Source organism: Anguilla rostrata, chromosome 13 (assembly GCF_018555375.3).
Source record: "Anguilla rostrata isolate EN2019 chromosome 13, ASM1855537v3, whole genome shotgun sequence".
Taxonomy (NCBI): Eukaryota; Metazoa; Chordata; class Actinopteri; order Anguilliformes; family Anguillidae; genus Anguilla; species Anguilla rostrata.
The window spans coordinates 23,666,277-23,687,187 of NC_057945.1; the positions used below are offsets into that span (position 1 = coordinate 23,666,277).

The 20,911-nt window shown below is 43.2% G+C and overlaps 2 protein-coding genes across 9 annotated transcripts in view; one reads left to right on the forward strand and one right to left on the reverse strand.

Moving 5' to 3' along the window:
• Positions 1 to 14,963, forward strand: part of atg7 (ATG7 autophagy related 7 homolog (S. cerevisiae)) — a 45,102-nt gene extending 30,139 nt beyond the window's left edge. For all 4 annotated transcript variants that reach the window (XM_064305362.1, XM_064305365.1, XM_064305363.1 and 1 more), the window contains one exon: positions 14,512 to 14,963. Coding sequence is in view for 1 of the 4 variants with exons in the window: in XM_064305365.1 (XP_064161435.1) it covers positions 14,512 to 14,544 (33 nt within the window). In the remaining 3 variants the exon portion in view is untranslated. The remainder of the gene's footprint in view (positions 1 to 14,511) is intronic.
• A 598-nt stretch (positions 14,964 to 15,561) lies between these two features.
• Positions 15,562 to 20,911, reverse strand: part of vgll4b (vestigial-like family member 4b) — a 40,741-nt gene continuing 35,391 nt past the window's right edge. For all 5 annotated transcript variants that reach the window (XM_064305371.1, XM_064305370.1, XM_064305373.1 and 2 more), the window contains 3 exons: positions 20,390 to 20,612; positions 19,931 to 20,054; positions 15,562 to 18,370 (listed from right to left, as the gene is read on the reverse strand). In XM_064305371.1, the coding sequence (XP_064161441.1) occupies positions 18,126 to 18,370; positions 19,931 to 20,054; positions 20,390 to 20,612 (592 nt within the window). In that variant the 3' untranslated portion in view covers positions 15,562 to 18,125. The remainder of the gene's footprint in view (positions 18,371 to 19,930; positions 20,055 to 20,389; positions 20,613 to 20,911) is intronic.

The window sequence follows — 20,911 nt, forward strand, 5'->3', positions numbered from 1 at the left end:
CATAGGCTTTGTGCGTTCTTTTATACTTTGTAATATGAGCAATGGAAATTTAAGTAACACACGTTTTAGGTTTTGTCTTATTTGTGCCAAACAAGGGATAAAGTCACATGTAATAAATTATGAACAAATTGGTAATTTTCCAGTGAGCGTTAATTAATCATGTCAACTAGGTTTTCCTTTTGATTTCAGCTGGATTACTCTCCAAAAGGGAATAGCATGCTCAAAATAGACTCAGAGAACTTGCCTTTGTGGTGGTCTTAACTCTGGATCAGAATATCACTACGTGGAGTCTGTAGTTAGGGGCCGTGTCCTCTGAATTAGAAGCTCTTCTTGATCCAAGATAAAGATTAGGTTTTGTGAAGCAGAACCGTTTTCCAGTGATGTGCCTAAGTCTTTTGGATGAGCTCCATTTTCAAGTTTTTGGATTTTAATGAGTGCTTTTCCACAAAGGGCGATTTGCAGAGAGCTTACAGGTACGACCCGAGCCGTCGCTGCTGTGACCAGCGGCTGTCAACCGGCAAACAGGTGGCTTTGGGTGTAAATCACGCCTGTAATTAAACCCAGGACAGGTTTCTGCCTGCAACACCTTTCCGAGGAGTTTTTTTTTTCTTCTTCTCCTCTTTGTTGTGTGCCTGAAATAGAGCCTAGAGCTCCAGAGCCACACTCGCGGGTGACGCTGCTCCACCACACCTTACCTCTGTCTCATTTTACACACCTGCTGTGGAGCCATCCTGTGCACAGTTTCACTGTGACCACCCAGTCACCACTGGGCTCAAATAATAAACCTATGTAATATTTAAGCATCAGTTTTTACAAGTAATCGGGACCATGGGGTCTCTATCTGTATGGGAACAAGATGCACGTCTGTAGAAGCCCTGAATATCGTTTTTTCCAACACCTTCAGGAAAGTGTGTTTTTCATTGCTGTGATCCAGTTCTCGCCCTTCAGGAAAGCGATGGGGCAGTCTGTTTTTCCGCACTCCACAGTTGTGCTGGGGAAAGGCCCAGTGTGCCGTGAATGGTTTTGTCTGTGTCAGGTGTAGCTTTGTGTGAATGAAGAGTGGCTCGGGCATTTCTGAGTGGCCTTTGTTTGTGAACTTGGATGGAACATTCTGGACTGGCTGGGCATTCTTCCTGCTCAGACAGTGCTTATGGGGTCGTTAAGGAGATGGGACAAAACCACCGGAGCTCTTTAAATGCAGACACCTGTAACCCCTGTAAGGGGTGGTGGTGGCGCTGGGGGAGGGGGCGGGGGGAATCCCCATGGTCTCTGTTTACTTCCTTCCACTTGTTTGTCAGCCCAGAGAATGTGTGGTTCAGATTGTGGTCTTTTACTGACCGCTCTTTATGAGAGACCATCTCAGCAGTGTGGCTTCACCCATCAGGATTGACTGAAGCGGCAGCAAAGATTGGTTGAGTTACTTCATTGCACAGTAATCCAACTGTACAGTTTAACTTTTATTTAACCAAGAAAACCCCACTGAGATCGAAAATCTCTTTTTTGCAAGGAGGACCTGGCATACAACACAAAAAGTGATTATTTGAAATCAGTTTCATGGTAGTAGTCAAATCTCTGCTTTTGGGTGTATATTCTTTTGTATTTACGGTGAAAGCCCTTCCCCATGAGGTTGTCGATGACTGTATTACTATTGTGATCCAAGCCCATCAAACAGGGACATTCTCACACATCGCCCCACTGGACACTGAACTTTATTGAGCTTGGATCAAACTCAGAGTTATCTGCTGTGTTACTGAGGGAGGGTAATGATGCTGTGCTGCTCTTGGTTTTTTCACATGATATCCATTTGCTTGCATTGAGAGCCTGTTCATTTTCTTAATTGAACTCAGACGGCTCTTTTTATCTAAAGATTGGGTCGTTCCTATTTACCGCCATGGTTCGATTAAGCCACAGACTCCATTAATCTTCTTTGTGATTTGGGAAAGGAGTCACATTGATCACATCTGCTTTGACTGTGTTTCAAATGGCAGACTCTTGTTTTATTGCAGTTTGATTGTCATATATTCTTGTGTTTCTTTTATGTCTATCTAGATTTTTTAGAAATTGAAATCCAGTTTTAAATACACTTGGTTGACATTTCACAGCAAAGCAGAGATCAAACATGCAGAAGGATCAGTACACCAGACATTCAGGACTACATGACTTACTTACCGTTCATGTTTTTGAATATATTTGTGAAATAAGTGTAATAGTACATATAGTACTTAATGAACTAATGATCACAGCAGGGGGACTGTGTGTTGATGCACATTAACCCTGAGATTTGTGTTCTGAGCCCCTTGAATAATGATATAGCTAATGAAGGTGAATGGAAAATTTCTAAATGATCTAACTTGGTTCCAGGACCAGTTTGCCTGTGACAGTTTTTTTTCTGTGCCATAGTACTCACATTGTGTGTGTGTATTCAAGAATTGCCAGGGTCAAACTGATTTAGCGATGAGTATATGGGTTGGACTGTGCAATGGGCATGTGGGTTGGTCTTGTGTTAGAGAGCAGCAATCAAGGGGCTTAGACTGTTCTTGGTATCTAGTGGAATGTTTTCATAGTGCAGTGATCCATTATGTGTATAAACAAAGGCCTCGGGCTATTAAAATGCAAATAGCCTAAAAGTCAGACATTTTTAATTTGCCATTCTCCGCACTTTGAGTTCTAGTGTTTTTTTTTTGTTTTTTTGAGAGAGAGAGAGGACTGCAAATGGCCCTGTCTCTTCATGTACCTTTATCAAAGAAAGGCACTCAATATGAGCATAAAACCCAGCCAGTTCATATAGCCTATTTCAGCAATTAATCATTATTTGGAGGAGCAAGGGCAAACTTTAATGTTGCAAACTAATTGCCTCCAAGGTAGAGATAAAATGGAGATGCTGTTGTGTCAGTTAATTGCGACTTATGTTATTTGCATAATTATTGTAAATTTGGCTCAACTTGAAATTAGCTTATGCCTGGAAATCTGTGTTTTTAGCACAGACTCATTACTATGCAAACATGCCCTTTGGAAGTGAAAAATTGGTGATAACCTTATAGGGTAGACAATTGGCATATTTTGCGTAATACGCACAATATCTATGTATGTATGTTAGTGTGTGTGTGTGTGCCTGTGTGTGTGTGTGTGTGTGAGAGAGAGAGTGGTACTGCAAAATGCTTTCAGGGTAAACCAATAAAAATAATATACTTAATATGCATCAAAATGATAGTGCTAAGTTTCAAGAAACAGATTTACCCATGTTACTGTACACAGAAACCAAAGAAGCACTATGCCTATTTTAATTAACTGAAGTTAATTGTTGACATTATGTGAGTTACTACAGTACATCTCTTCCTTGTGCATCTTTAAGACATAGTATATAATTTAGCAGTGACTTAAAAAGCAGACAGATCCCCCCATTTCCCAAAGCACAAGTCACATACCCTCTTTGAACCTTGGAACAGTGCCAGTAGGCTGTTGTGGTGTTTCTCTGTGTAGTTCATTTTCTCAGTGTAGCTGAGAATTAAGGCCAAATGGCCATATTTTATATTTTTATGTTGATTTAGACTGGGTCACATCCAGAGGTAATCACGAACATTTTGAGAAAAGGTGTTTTAGTATAACGCAAGGTCATATTAAAAGTGAGTCCCTACCGATGGGTTTGACAATCGGTATTCAGTTTGTTTATTTTCTGCATTAAAAACTTCTAAATGTTACAGCCTTTTATTCATTTGATAGAGAAGTGGAGAGAACTGACACTGGAATATACAAGAACTCTAATCATTGGAAGTGTTTGTCTTGATATGTAGGGCAGGAAATGTGTCACACAGAGGGGAAAAAGGAGAGAGAGAGAGGGAGGGAGGGAGGGAGGGAGGGAGGAGGGAGGGAGGGAGGAGGGAGGGAGGGAGGGAGGAGGGAGGGGAGGGGGAGGGGGAGGGAGAGAAGCCAAGTCAAGTCGAGCAACCCTATGTCCAGAGAAACAACAAACCACAGCTGTAGTTTGCTAGGCTACCACACCCAAGAGAGTCTGCATTTGTTTTCGTAGCTGGTATTTACGTGAATCCGCTGGAGGAGAAGAGGGGAGAGATCCTGTCTTTGGGGCGCCGTGACTTGCGTCCGCCGCGTACAGACCCGCGTAGTTCTGAGTTTGCGTGGGTCTGTTTTTTTAACTTTTTTTTAATAAGGTTGTGAAGCCAAAGCGAAGCAGGGGTGTGAGTCACATTCCCGGGGGAGTGGATGTGAAATTGGTTTGGAGGGGCGGGAGCTGGTGCAGATTCGCCGCTGAAGGCCGGGAGATGATGAAAAGCGGGGACGTGCCAGTAAATCAGGGGCCGCGGAGAAGGGGAAAACCCGTCTGGAAGACTTCCCTCCCGGGCCGGCCCCGCTGCCCTCGCCCTCCCGGCCGCGGAGCTGCCCTTTGTTTGTATTGCCTGGGCCTGTTCCGTAATGAAAATAAAACATCCCCGTGACCCTCCAGCTGGGACCTTCACATTAACCCTGTTCCCACCAGCAGCCCCCTCTCCCCTGCCGAGCGTCTGACTGCGCCCTGGCCCCTTCATAAACTCTGCAGGTAGACACTGGCTTCTTCATACGCGCTGCAAATGGACAATCCAAAAACTACACTGTAGTCTTCTCATGAACACTGAAGATAGATCCTTCTCTTCCTCATGAACACTTGCAGTAGGTAATCATTCTTAAATGCTCAAATTACAGAATGTAATAGAATGGAATAGAATAGAATAGAGTAAATAACTTTATTTTTCCTATGGGGAACTTGAGATTAAGTAGCCAACATACAAGAATGTTAATTAACAGTTTAGCTTCATCAATTATATTAAGAAGTAAAATTACTGAAATTGCATTCACATTCAAGAAATCGAAAATACCATTAAGGAAATTCTAGTAAGAACTTTCATATATAAATTACATAGAACTAAAACACTGAACACTAAAATAGATTTTGGACTACGCTAAATCATAAAATCAATTTAAACATTAAAATGAAGGTGTGCTGTCATTAATGAGGCCTACAGATGTTGCCACAAAGCTGTTGAGTGCTCTCCTTCTTTTAAAGGATGGGGGACCTCAGTCTTCTTCCTGACAGAAAGATCACAAACAAGTGATTTATGGGATGTGAGGGAAGGACCATTATACTTTCTCCTTTCTTGACTGACTGCTCCTCCTAAAGTTGTTTCATGGTTCTATGCAATTGCGACATTGCATAGTCTTCATGAGCACTACAAGTGTGCACTTTACCTTCTTCTCAAAGCTACAGCTGTACACTATAGCCTCCTCACAGGCAGTGCATTATGTAAGGCAGTGACCAGCGACAGAGAGTGATGGCCTGTTTCCAGAGATGAGACCTCTCGCTATGTGAGTCACAGTTTCAGAATGTCAGTTGTGTTCCTGTGGTATTCATAGACGTCAACGTAGGAGAAAACGACAGTGTCAACACCCGTGGCCGCGCGTACGATTACGGGAACATGGGCCTCATTGTAGAGTACGACACCAGCTGTTACTGTTAAACTCAAGAGGCGAAACAATCCTAGAGGAAGGATACGCGCGTATTACAAAGGGAGACGTAGCGTTCAGCGTGATTTTTTTCTGGTGGAGGGTACGGAGGCTGCTGGGGACCGCGCTCAGGGCAGAGGAAATGGCATGCGGGGAGGTGGCGCGAGGCGTGGGCCAGCCTCTTCCTGCCATTCTTCTGCGTTTCCAGGTCTGTACGGGGCCTGAAGCGAACACTGTGTACAGACCCCAGTTCGGCCTGTTCCCCCCTGAGACCCAGGGGCAGAGAACACGGGGAGAAGTCAAAACCGAGTCCAGAGGGCTCTGCTGCAAAAGAGATTCTCTCTGGCCTTGGGAGGCTGGGGGTGGGGGGTGAGCGGGGGGATACTCTTTTGCTTTTTGTTATGGACAAATATGGCAATACCCGTTAGAACTGGAAGGTTTACGTTAACGTTACATTGCATTAACGTTCACGAGCAGTACTGACGGAAAAGAACATCACTTGCACCAAAGAGTATGCGCGGCTTCTACATAACGAGTTAAAATGGCTTTCTGTCTTCATTAGGAGATTAAAATGGCTCCGAATTGCTGATTTATATTTGGTTGTTTAGATACAGTTACACAGTTAAGCCACATGTCAAGGTTTTTTGTCATTCTCTGGATCTGTGGTGTGTCTGTGTTTAAGTGATACTCTGAAGGTTGGAACTTCTTCATATTTACCCTTACAGAGATGGAACTTACAGCAATATATTGTAAATAACTTCTGCATGCTTCACAGCAGTGTATATTTTCAGTTGTTGCAATATCTGAATATGATATACAATAATTTGTATATGTGTCCATATATTGTGAATTGTTACTATATTTTTCTAATCTTGGTAATTTGTTTTATTTCAATGTATTGCAGTATATTCCATTACTGTGAGGGTAAGCATTGACCAGTGGGAGCGATGTAGAACAGTAGGGGCTGAGGTCAAGCCTCAGAGGTGATGGTCAGTGCATTTTCTGTTATTTTCCCCTTACCTGACATGTTCAGTGCAAATTTATTTGTGTTGTAAGTTGTCAGGGCAGAATGACATCACAGCCTATATGGTGCATTAAAGTACCTCTCTGTGAACACTCCAGTGAAATCACTGCAGCTTATGATTTTACACACAGTCTTCTAGTGGCGAAATGCAAGTTTTTGGAGCAGGGGAGAGTTAGGGGAAATCTTTAAAAAGAATTGTCATTTTCCGTTTTGAACGCACTGTGGATAGGTTGACTCACAGTTGGAGAAGCTCTGGGCTCTCTTTCTGCTACAAAGCCTCCCTTTGTTGACTGTAACTTATATATAGCCTGCCTGCTGCTTGGATCGACTTTAAAGAAACCGTCCAAATCTTCTCAGTGTATTTTCATAAACCCCACGGTGATATGAGACGGGAGACAGAGAGCTTTACGGAGAGAAACGTGGAGCCGCTCCATCAGCACTGAGTGGGTTTGGACATGACCACCATCCCCCTAGAGCCAAGTCCAGATCCATGCCAGCTTTTACAGTCAGCCGCAGAGGTAAAGGCCAGCAGTGACCTCCACGAAGCACCAGGAGAGGAGAGGCAGCGTGGCTCGCAGCTCTAGCATTAGCTACCCTGGAGTTCCTTCCCTGAGGTTTTCTTTGGGGTCTGCATGTATTTACTAATAACACCCAGGTGTCTGCCTTACTGGAAGGGCTTGGCATTGTGCATAGAGTTGTTGTTGCCACCAAATCTTTAAAAAAAGAAAAAAAAGTGCAGTGAACTAGCAGCTCACTGTAAAAGCTTTTCATCTCCATTCAGATTTGCAGATTTGTGTTGGTCCTGTTTGAAGTCAAACGAAGTAAATCACTCTGCGGGTCAAAAACATTAAACGCATTTGTAATGAATACTGTGAATACTGTGACTTTTTATGAATTCATTGGTTAAGGGATCTGCCAAAAATAAGCTGTGTAATTCACCCTGGGTGAAGATCCCCCCCCCTCATACCAGCGGTACTTTTCCAGAGTGAAGTCATTGCGATTGAGGATGTTGTTGGAGCAGAGTGGTGGTGGGGGGGGGGGGTGATTGGCATCGGATCGGGTGAAGACAGACATGATGACTCACACACCTGTGCTGTGTTCACTCTGCTGTGATTGGCTTTCCCTGGATATCCTCAGGTGACATTGAGGGGTTTGGCTGGTGAGCACGTCTGCCATGGGCCTGTGCTTCACGCTCAGGCAAACTGACCGACTGTTAATGGAAGCGGTCCAGCCATAGCGCGGCATTGTAGTATAATGGGTAAGGAGCTGGGCTTGTTTGAAGTTTGATTCCCGAGTAGGACACCGCTGTTGTACTCTTGAGCAAGGTACTGCATCGCTTCAGTATATAAATGGATGCAATGTAAATGCTATGAAGAATGTTGTGTAAGTAGCTCTGGATAAGAACATCTGCTAAATTCCTGTAACGTAATGCATATGGTCTGACACACTTACTGATATGTGTCAGAGCATATGCATATATGATATATAGTGCCCTCTAAAAATATTAACTGTAGAGTGAAATTGGTTATTTTTTTCCATGCTGCTGTCCTTTATAATACCCAGTTTCTGTTCTGTCCTTCTTAATGAATACTTCTGTTCTCTCAGTTTACTGATTAGTTGTTTTTCAGCCTCAGTTACTTCTCTGGTTTTCATAATGATGTTTCCCTCTGACACCAAATGCAGTCTCCACCAATGAAAACAAAAGCCAAAACTGGGTATTGCCAGTACATTTGCCTCATAGTCATCTTTTGAACAGAAGTCCAAATGCCTTATGTGTATAGTGCAAGAAAAACAGATTTCACTTAACCGTTATCATACTTTTGGAGGGCACTGTATATGAAAGATGGGCCACACGCTTATTTCACATTCATAATTTCATTGCCAGAAGGTGCCCTTTAACTACATAAGGTGAATTTAAGGTAAACAAAAGTTCTTGGCTCAATGAGGGAACTGCGTGGGTCCACAGTGCTGTAGGCACTCTCAGAAGAGAAGGCGCAAATAAACATTAATATCATCTGGACACTGCCATGCACATTTGAATGTTCTGCTGGGTGGAGCTTTTATCTTTCACCCAGTGTTGGTGTGTGTGCTAATGCTCTGTTTATCTTCTGAGAGGCCACAGAGCGCAAATTAAACCAGAGGAAGTGATCGCACCGCAAATATTTATAAGAGAGCGCGATTCAATCGCAGGTCTTTTCCAGCTTGCTAATTGAAGACAGGGTTCAGGCAATGAGTTCATCCCTTCTCTCTTTAGAAGATATATTGTATCATCTGTTTTTTGTTTTTTTGCCTGCATCAATATTTTTCTCAAAACTCTATTCTTAGCAGACAAATAATGCTCTTATTGATATCCAGAAAATTGGTAGTTTTTTGTTTATTTTTTATTATTTTCATTCTTATTCTTCCTTTATTCTTATTCTTAATTCATATTCTTATTCTCATTCTAATTAGGATTGTTATTCATTAGCAGTAGTAGCAGTGTTGTTGTTATTGGGATTGTCCTATGGTAACAATTTCACAATGCATCTTGAAGTATGACTCACTGGCTTGTAGACTTACCACAAGTGTAAAATTACAACCACCAACATCAGTCCCTGTTCTCATTGGCTGAATGGACTTCTCCAGTCCGCCCACTTGAGCCCTTTGACCCTCTGTCGTGTCACCTCCCCTCGTCCCTCCCTCCCTCACAGGAGATCATGTGGATAACTCAGTACTCTGTGTATCAGCTCCCTGTGTGGTCTGAAATTCGCTGTCCTCATATTCATTTCAGCCATGCTCACTGATAAAAGGCAGAGACGCATTTGAAAAATGTTTTTTTAAGTCTGTAAAACAGATGTTTTTCAGTTTACAAGCTACAGTTGGTGGTAAGCTGTGATTGGATCGACAGTCTCTCTCTCTCGCTCCCTTTCTTCGGCAAATTTAAGTGGTTGAGGAGGCCCTCTCTAACTGCAGTTTAAATACTAATGTTTAACCACAGTAGATGGTGACAAATGTACAACTTCATGAACTGGATAGTAGAGTGGGATGGAGGAAGTTTGCAGAGCTTTGAGGTTGATGACATCACTGCTAATAAGCCTGCCCTACCTCACTATTGGGGTTTAACTAGACCAGCAACTACTCTTGGCTTATCTCAGATGGTAAATCCCCTAATATTTGACAGGGTGACTGCTTTTGACATGAATTTGGATGTATGCACATGCACTAATATCAAACCCAGATTTATTCTTTTAAAAAAACCAAACTCTTTTGGTAAGTTATTAGCTGAACTGCCAGTGCTGGGCAACTCCAAACAACTTGGGGTTTCTCCTCTCTCGCATGGAGTTAAAGCTGCTTTGCTGTCGCTTTCCTGCCTCTGACTCCCCGTAGAAGAACACGAGTGTTCCCAGTTTGCGGTGGTGACGCAGACTCTCCGTCACCTCGTACCCGTATCCCTCCGCGCACCGCGCTATCGCATTATCAGCTGCACAGAGACGGGTCAGAGCACAGAGCATGCCGAGCGCAGCCATCTTGCGTGTACTGCAGAGGGGTCAGTAATTGGATTGTGGGAAAAGAAAGCCCAAAGGCTGGCCAGGCCTTTTTTGGCCAGTGAGGAAAATAATTGTTTGCAGGTTCTTGTATGCGTTGTTTGTACAGTCATGATTGCGATCTCCCAATATGTTTCTGAGCCCAGCGGATTAGAAACGGGATCTCTGGAGGAGATGCAAGGCTCAGTTTCCCCTATCCTGTCCTGACTTAAACCAGTGCTGCATAATAATCTGGCTGTTATCATAATTTATTTTTTCCAGAAGCCAAAAGAAGAGCAAGGTTATTCATGCACCAATCAGATGAGGTATTTTTGAAATAACAAGGACAAGATTATTCATGCACCAATCAGATGAGTTATTTTTTTTAGACAACTCTGATTTAAATACGGCATGCATGGTTGCCAGCTTATGCAAAATAAAGAGCTTATTTATTTGGTGCTGCGGGGATATTTTTGCCATGAATGTAATTGTATGTTATCTCTCCAATCTCTTAATTCCTTTTGCACCATACATTTGATTGAATGTCTTCACTCCCATTAAACCAGAAGTTAATGATCGATTGACATGCCTGATTGCAAAAGGGATGAAAATGAATAATTTGCAAGTTCCGTTGGTTTGATGGCTTGAGGCTTTGAGCAGTACAATAATCTTGGCTTTAAAAAATCGGCTTAGGTGGGGATCCGTATTAAATGCTTTCAGAAAAATTCCAGGCATCAGAATGAGAGTGTAGTAAATTTTTTGGCTATAGATAGTGCTATTCAGGTTACATAAGTCTGCTTTCCCATTCTCTCTCACCCAGCACACAAAGGATCACACACAGTCAAAGCTGCATTCATGAGGGCCATCCAAAGAGGAGCCTCAGTTCTGCTTGCGAGCTGATCCATTTAAAAGCTTTTCCGCCTGCCCCGTTTGAAGTTTATTAACAAGAACAGGAGGGCAATGAGAAAGGGCTCTTTAATAATGTGCCCCCGCGTCCTGCTGCTGCTAGTTCGCCCGGCGCGAGAGTGCACTCTCTCCCTGTCCTCACCTGAAGGCCTGTGCGCTGACATGACCGCGTGATTTTGAGCCTTAACTCAGAGACCGATACCGAGACAGAGACAGAGAGACAGAGCCCAGGACTAATATGTCACTGCTGTTGTGTTGAAAAGTGGGGTGTGGTCTGCACCATGCAAAATAAAGTCCCAACTTCCACCACACTTGTAGGGAGCCTGTGGAATGGCAGAGTGCTGGTCTGGGTACTGGTCTGAGTGCTGGTCTGAGCCAAAACCTCAGCCTGCTGTGACTGTAGCTGCGTTCTCATTACACACCAAACCCCAGAGGCTGCATGTGAACACCCCACGGGGCCAGCCCGCCACCTCTGCACACTGCACGGTGTGACACTGAGACGCCTCCTGATGAAGGGCACTTAGATGTCCCCTTGGAGGAGCTGCGTATTTTCTGATGGCTGCTCGGCGACCGCCATGGGATGCAATATGACGGGTTACACCTCAGCCTTTCTGATTTACACCTGTAGCTTTTGAGGTGATAAGATGTTTTAAGAATTCATTATAAAACTTTTATAATCGTATTTTGGGTGCCTTTCTAAATGCTTCTCTGCTAGTTTTAGGCATTCCACAGTGTGTTTGTATAAATAAATATAAAAAAGAATTAAATTGCATATATTTGACAGAAGCCACAACCACTGAACCTCAGACGCTGTTTCACAAGGGCAACACGCAACCACAAACTCTAACGGCGCACCTCTGAATGCATGACACAGAGTATGCGGCATCCATACTGCCGACAGGAACAGAATTCCTTCACTGTTGTTCACCCTGCCTGCTTTAAATACATGTTTTAGGGGTAGAACAAGCTACTGTTGTAGATGAGAACTAGCTTTTTAGCTCAATCTGGCACTCTTACATAGGTAACATCTGAGGAAGTGTTGTAGTACAGTAAATAACAATGAAACTTCCTCTTCCTCTGAGAAATCCAATAGAGACAAGGATTAAATACACACAGTGGTGTCAAATGACAGCATGATTCATTTGGACCACAAAAAGAAACAGACATCAAACACAAACGTAGGGGAAGATAAAGCTAAAGAGATCAAGCCTAAATCCTGCTAACATGCATTTGGTCCAATGAGAGAAAAACCCTTGTGTTCTCTTTCTGTGTGAGTGTACCGTACTGAAATAGTTTAAAGACCCACGGACTAGGCTGTAATTAAAATAATGATATGTGTGATTATAGTCTGACTGTCTCTTGAAAAACAAGGCAGGCCCATTATGCCAAAACCACACGGAGGATAAAAAGCACTTTTTTTGTTACTCTGTGACATACAGTGCTACAGCTCCCAGTGACACCATACCACATAGCTCCTCCACAGGTCCATTTGAAAATGTATTTCAGTGTGTTTAGCCAATGAACAAAGAAGACGATGGCCTGAAGCTTCTGACCCCAAAATAATTCTGAATGTCTTTTGGTGGGATAGCACTCTTGCCCACAGGCCAAACTGTAATTAGCCAGGGCACATCGTCGCAATTTTAGTGTAGCTGCTCTTTCCCGAGTTCTCAGATTACAGCAAATGACACCAAAAGGTTGTGTGTGTGTGTGCATGTGTTTTTGTATATGCCTGATTGCGTGTATGTGTGTGTGTGCATGTATGTGCTTGCATACATGTGTGTGTGCCTTATCGTGTATGCTTGTGTGTGTGTGTGTGTGTGTGTGTGTCTGCCCCTCTGTGTCCTCATCTGAGGTATGTGAAATGCGTCTGAAGGAAGTGGGAATGTGTGGAATTTGTACGCGTCAAAACAGTGGCGTTGTTTATGGAGAGGAGGTGGGGGGGTTTTGGAGTGTATGTGTGATGTCACACTTCTGTGTCACTTCCTGGGGAGGGGCTCCGGGACAGCAGTGGACACAGGAAAGGAGAGACACCCTCAGAGAGGAGCCTCCCTTTGAAGTGGAAACAAACCTGTCACTCTCTTTTCACGCGGGTTGGGGATGAGGGGATGAGTTTTTTTGTTTCGTTTTTTGGCTGGGGGGGGTGTTCTTTACCAACCTGGGCACAAACATCAAAGAGTGTCGGAGAGAGCTGTTTACCAGCCAGGGCTTTGTAGTGTGTTTGTGTGTTTGTGTACTTGCTTTGTAGGACTGCGGGTTTAGATTAGCATGTGATTAGATATGGCAGTGCCCGGTTGACGGGATGTGGAAATGAAGCTCACGTGGGCACTGCCCTCACACCTGTCTGTTCCAGTTAATCACAAGCACAGTTGCTTCTAACATGTGCATTCGTTCACATTTCTGTGGGCACAAACTGCTTATGCCAAATCAATGAGGGTACCGCTGCCAGTTTACATGCTATATTTTAGAGGACTTACAAATACATGTATATAACATGGTAGAACGGAACAATATATGTCTACCAAAAGGTGGATTTTTTCCCCCCACACATAGGTTGAAAAGGGTAAATGAATGAATACTGGTAGTTAACTAGTGTTTGTAATTTCTATACATTGTTTTTGCTTAGAAGCTATTTCTAGTATGTGTATGTGCATTGTGTGTGCTTTTTGTGTGGATGCACACACCTGCTTGTATTTATTTTATTAATTATTTTTTTGTTTCTGTAACCATCTGAGGTCTGTGATGACGATCCCGGCTTTACTCAAAAGGGCTTTGTCAGGAAGTCTTCTACAAAATATACCAGAGATTCCATCCCAGAAACCACCAACTGATTAAATCAGGCCAAGTTAGGCGTCTCTGAGGACCAGAGAAGAGCTGTGTGCCTTGCTTGTCTGGGCTCGTCTGCTGTAACATGGCCTAATAAACAACATATGTTTTTGATAGAGAGATGAAGAAGACCTTGTGAGAGGGAAAAAGGGGATTTCGGCTAAAATACGCAAACAATGAAATTGTGATATTAACATTTAGGACCATTCTGGGAAGACTTTGCAGCCTTTTTAGGGGAAAATGTGTTTTGTTTTGAAATTACTTTTACGAAGGCAAAATGTGAATCATAGAATGTGCAGCTTAGATATGAGGTAGGTTGTATTAACCAGGGCTAAATGTTAACATAGAAACACTTTACGGGCAACAAGAGGGAACGGCTGGTTCCAGTGCTGCGGAACTAAAGAGAATGTTGATTTATAGTCTAATTTTAGAGATGATACTCTACCAGTCTTTTAAAACTATATCTATCCGGCTAACCCTGGAAAATATACTGCCTAGGAACTCCCTCATTATAATGATGCATGAGGTAGGGTATTCAGATTTTGAGCTAGTGAGGTGCTCCAATTGTCTTGGCAAGTTCTAATTATGAAATATGGTGTCACTTCCTGTTTTCTGGCAGCCATTTTGATTTTATTCATGTTAAGCTTGATGGATGAAGGTGCACGTAGCAGACTGCCATCAGGAAAGAGATTGGCTGATGTAAGCAAATGACAAAGTGTCTGTGTTTTACAATTTCTGAAGGTCATATACTTTTTTTTTCAGATCTGGGACATGAGCGATGATGAAAGCATCTGAGAACATGGACGCCACAGAGCTCGGACTGTGTGTTTCTGCGTGGCTTGTGGCAGTGCTCAATGCCAAGCCAAGAGCACCCAACAGAGCAGCATCAGTCGCTCAATCTGGCTGCCAGCTTTCTGGCTCTCCCAAACAGACCTGCCCTTTATGCGCTAATGTGTTCATGCTGATGTATTTGCATATTAATGAATGTTTACATACCTTTTTAAAGAAAATGGACAATGTTAAATGACATATGCAGGTTATCATCGGTGTTCATACTTCATATATGCTTAGCTCCCATCCACATTTTCACACTTATTTGTCTCTTGAATAACTTTTTTATGTTTGATTTTGTTCGTCCAGTCAGTTGTTAACTCAGTGTATTTGGTGTGTATCATGTTTAGTGTCCTGAATTAAAAAACAGAACGTATACTCCCTTTGTTTTGTGGCGTAAAAATGTTTGATAGTTTTTTTTAATGGAGTACTTTTAAGACCTTAAGATCTTGAAAAGCAGAGAACATTTAAGAGCTTCAGGACAACATCTGGGGCTCTGGAACAGAACCACGATGTTAATTCACGTTACACTACATCAGCAAACCGGACCATGTGGGAAAACAGCAGAAACATCACTGGCTGGAGACAGTTCTGGATGCCTGGAGGAGAATGATGCAATACCACTGCAAGTTTGCATGAAACAGTGCAGGTATTCTAGTGTTCACAATGGCCCATGTGTTCTGTAAAACTATTACGTGAATTCAATTGAAATTCTATTTTCCCATCCACTTTAAATGATCCCTGAAGCATCATCGTAAGAGAAAAAACTTCCATTACGCATGCAAACTGTATGGACAGCACTTAGTCACTCTTAAGAAGCTTTAGTTTCATATTGTTGACAGTGCCCACACCCAGTTCCATTAAAATGTGTGTGGAGAAGAGTCCTGATGTTTACAATCCCCACTGTAAACATCAGGACTCTTGTGTTCCCTGCAAAGGGGTCATCTCTGGGGGGAGGGTATAAGGAATCCAAGGCAAGACTGTGGTTTAAGAGCACTTTATTGTTCATTGAGGCTACTTTTAAGTACAAAAAAGGTGGCCTGCCAAAACCTTTTTATTTTCAGGAGAAACAAGGCCACAAAGGAGGGTATAATACAGATTTACAAACGGTTTAGGGTATTCAGAAGTACACTGTCAATGCAGCTTCCAACGTGAAGGAACAATCTAAACAGTTTGTCTCTCAATATCAGTTTGTTTTTTCATCCCTGGATACACAGCCCTTCTTTCTCAGATCTACTGTTTAAACAACATTTTAGCATTTAAATCTCAAATAAGCCAAATCAGTGTGGAGTTACCCATCTCAGACGAGTAATGCTCAAAGATGAGCACCTTTGTTCAATTGTCTCACAAGAGGCAAACTCAACAGAACAGCACGCTCAGTGTTCAATGCTGCACTGTACCTGCTCAGTAGCCTTCAGCAATAATAAACAAGTGGCTATTATGCTAACGTAGTGTTTTCATAGAATAACTGTGTTCCTGCACTTTTTTTAAACCTTAAAACAGACAAATCTACAACAAACAAAAAAGATCAACTTTTTCTCAAAAAAAAAAATGCATGATTACAATAAAGGACAGGGAAAATTAAATAGCTACATATCATTAACAAATTAATTGTTCCTCAAAAAATACCTACGATTTTTTTTCTCTGTACATTCGTTACGCACAGCGTAATGATGGTCTTATAGTTACCTATATAAAAAAGTATTTTTATTAAGTGATTTTCCTACAGTGTGTAGGGTATTGTATGCCGAAGCAGAAAGTGTGTTTCCTACCGAGTAAATTGGTAGTGAAATGTGTGTATAATGACCTCGGGACATTACGCCCTTTCCCCTCTGCGTTCATGTGAATCGGTGGAGGAAATTACAATGGCCTGTTACAACAACTACTTCTTTTCATGTGGTCAATTGTGCTTACAGATAAGTGAAAACATATCTGCATTGTATTCTTGTTTTTTTTTTTTTTAAAGACTCATTGTTTTGAAATCTCTCATTCGGATACTCATTTCAAATGGCAGCTGTCTGGCAGCTAGCTTCTGCTTTTGAGAATCTATGTCACGGTACTGGGTTCTAATGAGTCCAACAATTGATCAGGGATGATGGAATGTATGGGCGTATGAGCTCTAATAAAGACGAGCTTAAGATGAGCGGCGCCTCCTTCAGGCCCCTCCCACTTTTCCCGCCGCTTAAATCTTACTTGTTAGTAGCTACTGATATTGAAGAAAAAAAATGCAATACCTGTACAAAGTTCCCTATAGGAGGAATGTTTGTTTCCTTGGTACAGGTTCATGAGTTTAAAAAACAAAACAAAACAATAGTCAGGTTCACAAGCTGCAGCCATCTGCTACAATGCAAAGTTGTTAGAAGTAGTAGATGAAAATATATCAAAATAAAAAATAAGTCTTGACATTAGGGAGATAGTCGACCAGTCTACAGCTGCAAATGGTTACCTTATTCAGTCATGCAAAAAAAAGAAGCTATAGCATCCTGTACCACGGATTAACATCATATAAATCAAACTGTTTATATATAGAAGGCCTGTCCGGAGGCTGTCCTCTGTTGCTGGCTGCTACCATAATGAATATCGAATAAAAAAAAATAATGAGTACAACTGTACCAGCAGTAAGTATATCTAGGACTGTTACTGACAAAAATAAACTAAATCTTGAAGAAAGGCTAATAGTATTAAGATTGAAATGTCTACACATTAATAGATACCAGCTATTTAAAACATGCATCTGTAAGCACTATTTTTACCCTTCAAACCTTTTCTACTCTAGCAAACCACAGTGCTTGGGAAACTACAAAACAATTAAATGCCCGTGAAAAATGACAGTCCAGTTGTGAGCACCTACCATTGAAAAGAACCGACTGCCTGAATGACAGTCAGAGACCTTGAACCAGTAAGAAACACTTTCCCTTGCCCCAAATCATTCTTTGCCTTCTTGGATCGAGATAAACATCACCTAACCATTGTCGTCAGCAGTTTTGCCGTCAAAATACGAGAAAGAAAAACAAAAATCAAACCAAAAAGCGTAGTACGTCCAACGTGAAGCTGACAAGCAACCTCAACCCATCATCGAGTAGTGCAATTCAGACCAGGCCTTCCTTTTCAAGTAAAAGCATACAAAACAGGAGAAATGGGGGGAGAAAGTGAAGCACAGTCTACAGGCAAGAACAGCAGAGAGAATATGGCTGGGGGAAAGCTGAAAGAATGGCTTATTCTTTTATAAGGGGGCAACACATTTGCATCAGAGGTTTCTTTGGTAATTGAGGCAGGTGGTTAGGATGCTATGTGATACAAATCCTAATAAAATAGTTCCTGCTAGTTTTTTTTTTTCATTTTGGGCATCTGATAACGCAAATGCCAAGCAAGTACGCAAAGATACTTTTTTTTAAAAAAACAAGAAAATAAAAATAAGAAAAGGAAAAAACAAAAAAGGAAAAACAAAACGCTCACTCCCTCCCGCTATCTTTATGTACACAGCTAACTGCTAGCACTGTTCCGAGCGGAGCTGAATCATGCAGGGCGGCTGTGGAGGGGCCTCTTCAGGAGACCAGGGAGGGGGAGTGATTGTGATTGACCATGTGGCTGGTGGGGGACTGCTCGGGGCTGGCCGAGCCGCTGCCCTTGGCCTTGATCTGCAGCCAGGTCTCGCCCAGCGCCTTGGCGAAGTGGTCGTCCACGGAGCCCGTGATGGACACCGAGTTTGTCACCGGCTCCGGCTCCTTGTAGTTCTTGCCCAGGCTCCGGCGGAAGTGCTCCTCGATCACGGGGTCGCACGCCGTGTTGGCTGTAAGGAAGGGGGGGGGGACGTTAGCGGGAAGACATTTTCATTCCGACTCATTCTGTCACTAAATTCATTACTATTCACTATGGTGGAATGCAAATGAAATGCATGGAATTTGTTACTCAGTTCTTTATTATTCACTGGTAGGATGCCAATGAAATTTATATGGCATTCATTACTCAGTTCTTTACTATTCACTGTAGTAGAATGCTAATGAAATTTATCATCCTCGGTTTGTTACTATTCACTATAGTAAGAATGGCAATGAAATATATTACATTTATGACTAAATTCTTTACTATTCACCATGGTAGAATGCTAACGATCCTTGCTCATGAATGCTCATGGCCACTGAGTGAAATCAATAGTTAAAAAAAAAAAAAAAAAATCAAAACCATTTACTGTTTGCAAAGGTTAAAACAATGAATCAAAACCATTTACCCTGTTGCAGCCACAGCAATGAATAAAGTATTTATGGGAAGGCAGTTATCATTCATTAGGGTTTCTCCTGTTAAAGCGTTCAATTATTGCCTGAAATCGTAAACAAGCCAACTCATTTTATTTCGTATTTATCTTGTATAGAGGCTGGCAGTTTCACTGAGGAAGCCAACCGCACTGCACTACCAGTTATAGGAGCTGATTCCAAAAATGCATAATTACCAGCTCTTTACAATACGCACACAGGGGACCTCACAACGTCAGTGTGTGTGTAACTTTCTCATATTGTGGTATAGCAAAATATCAGCTAAACATTCCAGTCCATTTTATGTTTGACCCGTCCAGCTGTACAAGGCATAGTGCAGAAAGTAGATAACTCATAACTTTGCCATGTATAATTCCATAGTAGATGGTAAAGTTTAGATCAACCCTGTCATCTTTTCCACTGGGTTGATAAAAATATAAATAATTAACACACTGAAATGGTCACTGAACACAGCGCAAAAACAAGGGAATTGGTTTGTTTATTTTTTCCTGCTTACGTAACACAATGTGGGATATATTAGCGCGCGCGGTCCCCTGTGCTGGTTGCGAGAGAACAGCGGCTTTGTGCCAGGGTCCCCCAGGAGAAATCAAACCGCCTTTCCCGCGACCTGCCGCTGACCTGTGCCTGGCCACAGGGGCGAGCGGGACCCTGCCATGCCCTCATCACATGGCCTGGGTCAGGAGGCCAGGCCCTGAGCGCCATCGTTCCTGCACGCTGGGCCACAGAGCGCCAGCGTCTCTCCTGTGTGCCTCTGACTGTGTGCCTCTGACGTGCTTCGTTCTGCTGGTCACATGCACGCACACACTTTGTATTGCTGCGTGTTACACTTTATAACTTGTAACTTGAGTTACATTGCCCTGCAAGACTCATACATTGTACCTACACAATGTGAATGAAGTGAATGAAGGTGCAAGCCAGCTTAAAATAAATTAAAGGTGACCACTGTTGAATGAGGACAGAGCTGTATTGTAAGAGGACTATGTTCTGGTAGTGTGGGGTACATGTTCCTCTAGTCGGCGTGCAGGCTGGAGGTGTGGGGTAGTGTTTGGCAGTGTGGGGTACACGGTGAAGGGACTTACTGTTGGAGGGTCTCCTGTAGTTGGCAGGCAGGCTGGAGGTACAGCCGTTGTGGGACACAGGGCAGTGAGACAGGTTACAGTTGCGGTTGTTGGCAGAGGCACAGGTGATCACAGAGGGACGATTCTGAGCACAGACAAACAGGCCGTCAGTCACCGCACAATGTGAAGAGGCTGAACCGCCTGACCAAGTCTAACAATGCAAATAATCCTCAACCACCTTTACAAATGTTCTTTTGAAGTCCAAATATTTAGATTTAGATTATCAAGCTTATTAAGTCACTACAGTCACATTCCATCACAATTTGAGGGTCTCCTGGTCTCCTTCAAAATGGCTCCAAGCAGCCGGCAGTAAGGACCACTCACTCTCTTACTGGAGGCCAGAGCAAACGCACTCAGAGCAGAAGCAGCAGGTTATATAACAGTGGAGGCTCTAAGGCGGCAGTGCTGCTGTGGTCTTACCTGCTGCCGCTCCATGGGGCCGAGGGCCGGGGAGATGGAGGCGGTGCGGGCGGCGTCCATGCTGTTTTTGGTCAGAGCGAGGGGCTGGTCCATGGCCAGGCTGGGCACGTGGGTGTAGAGGTGGTTACCGTGGATACCGATGGCGGGGGCGGCGGCGCGCTCGATGGGGCTGCGGCTGCGATCCCGGGGGTCTTTGCGGTAGTCCCCGTTGGCAGGCTTGCCGCTGCGAGGGGGGGAGGGGGGGGGGAACAAGGGGCACATTATTCGGCGCCCGCAACAGGGGCCGGCTGTTAAAGGCAAGCGCAGCCCGCCCTGCTGACTGGGCCCGATAAGAGCACTGTGCAACACTGGTGCACACGCTCAGCATATTCACCTCAGTAAATCTCCCTCTGCTGTGTACACTAAACTACAGGCTCAACACCATGGCATAGTCATCATTCACCAGCCACGGGGATCATTTTGGTGCTTTCTACAGCCAATTGGACAGCTCAGACTCTAAGGGGGTCAGAATTTACCTGATAA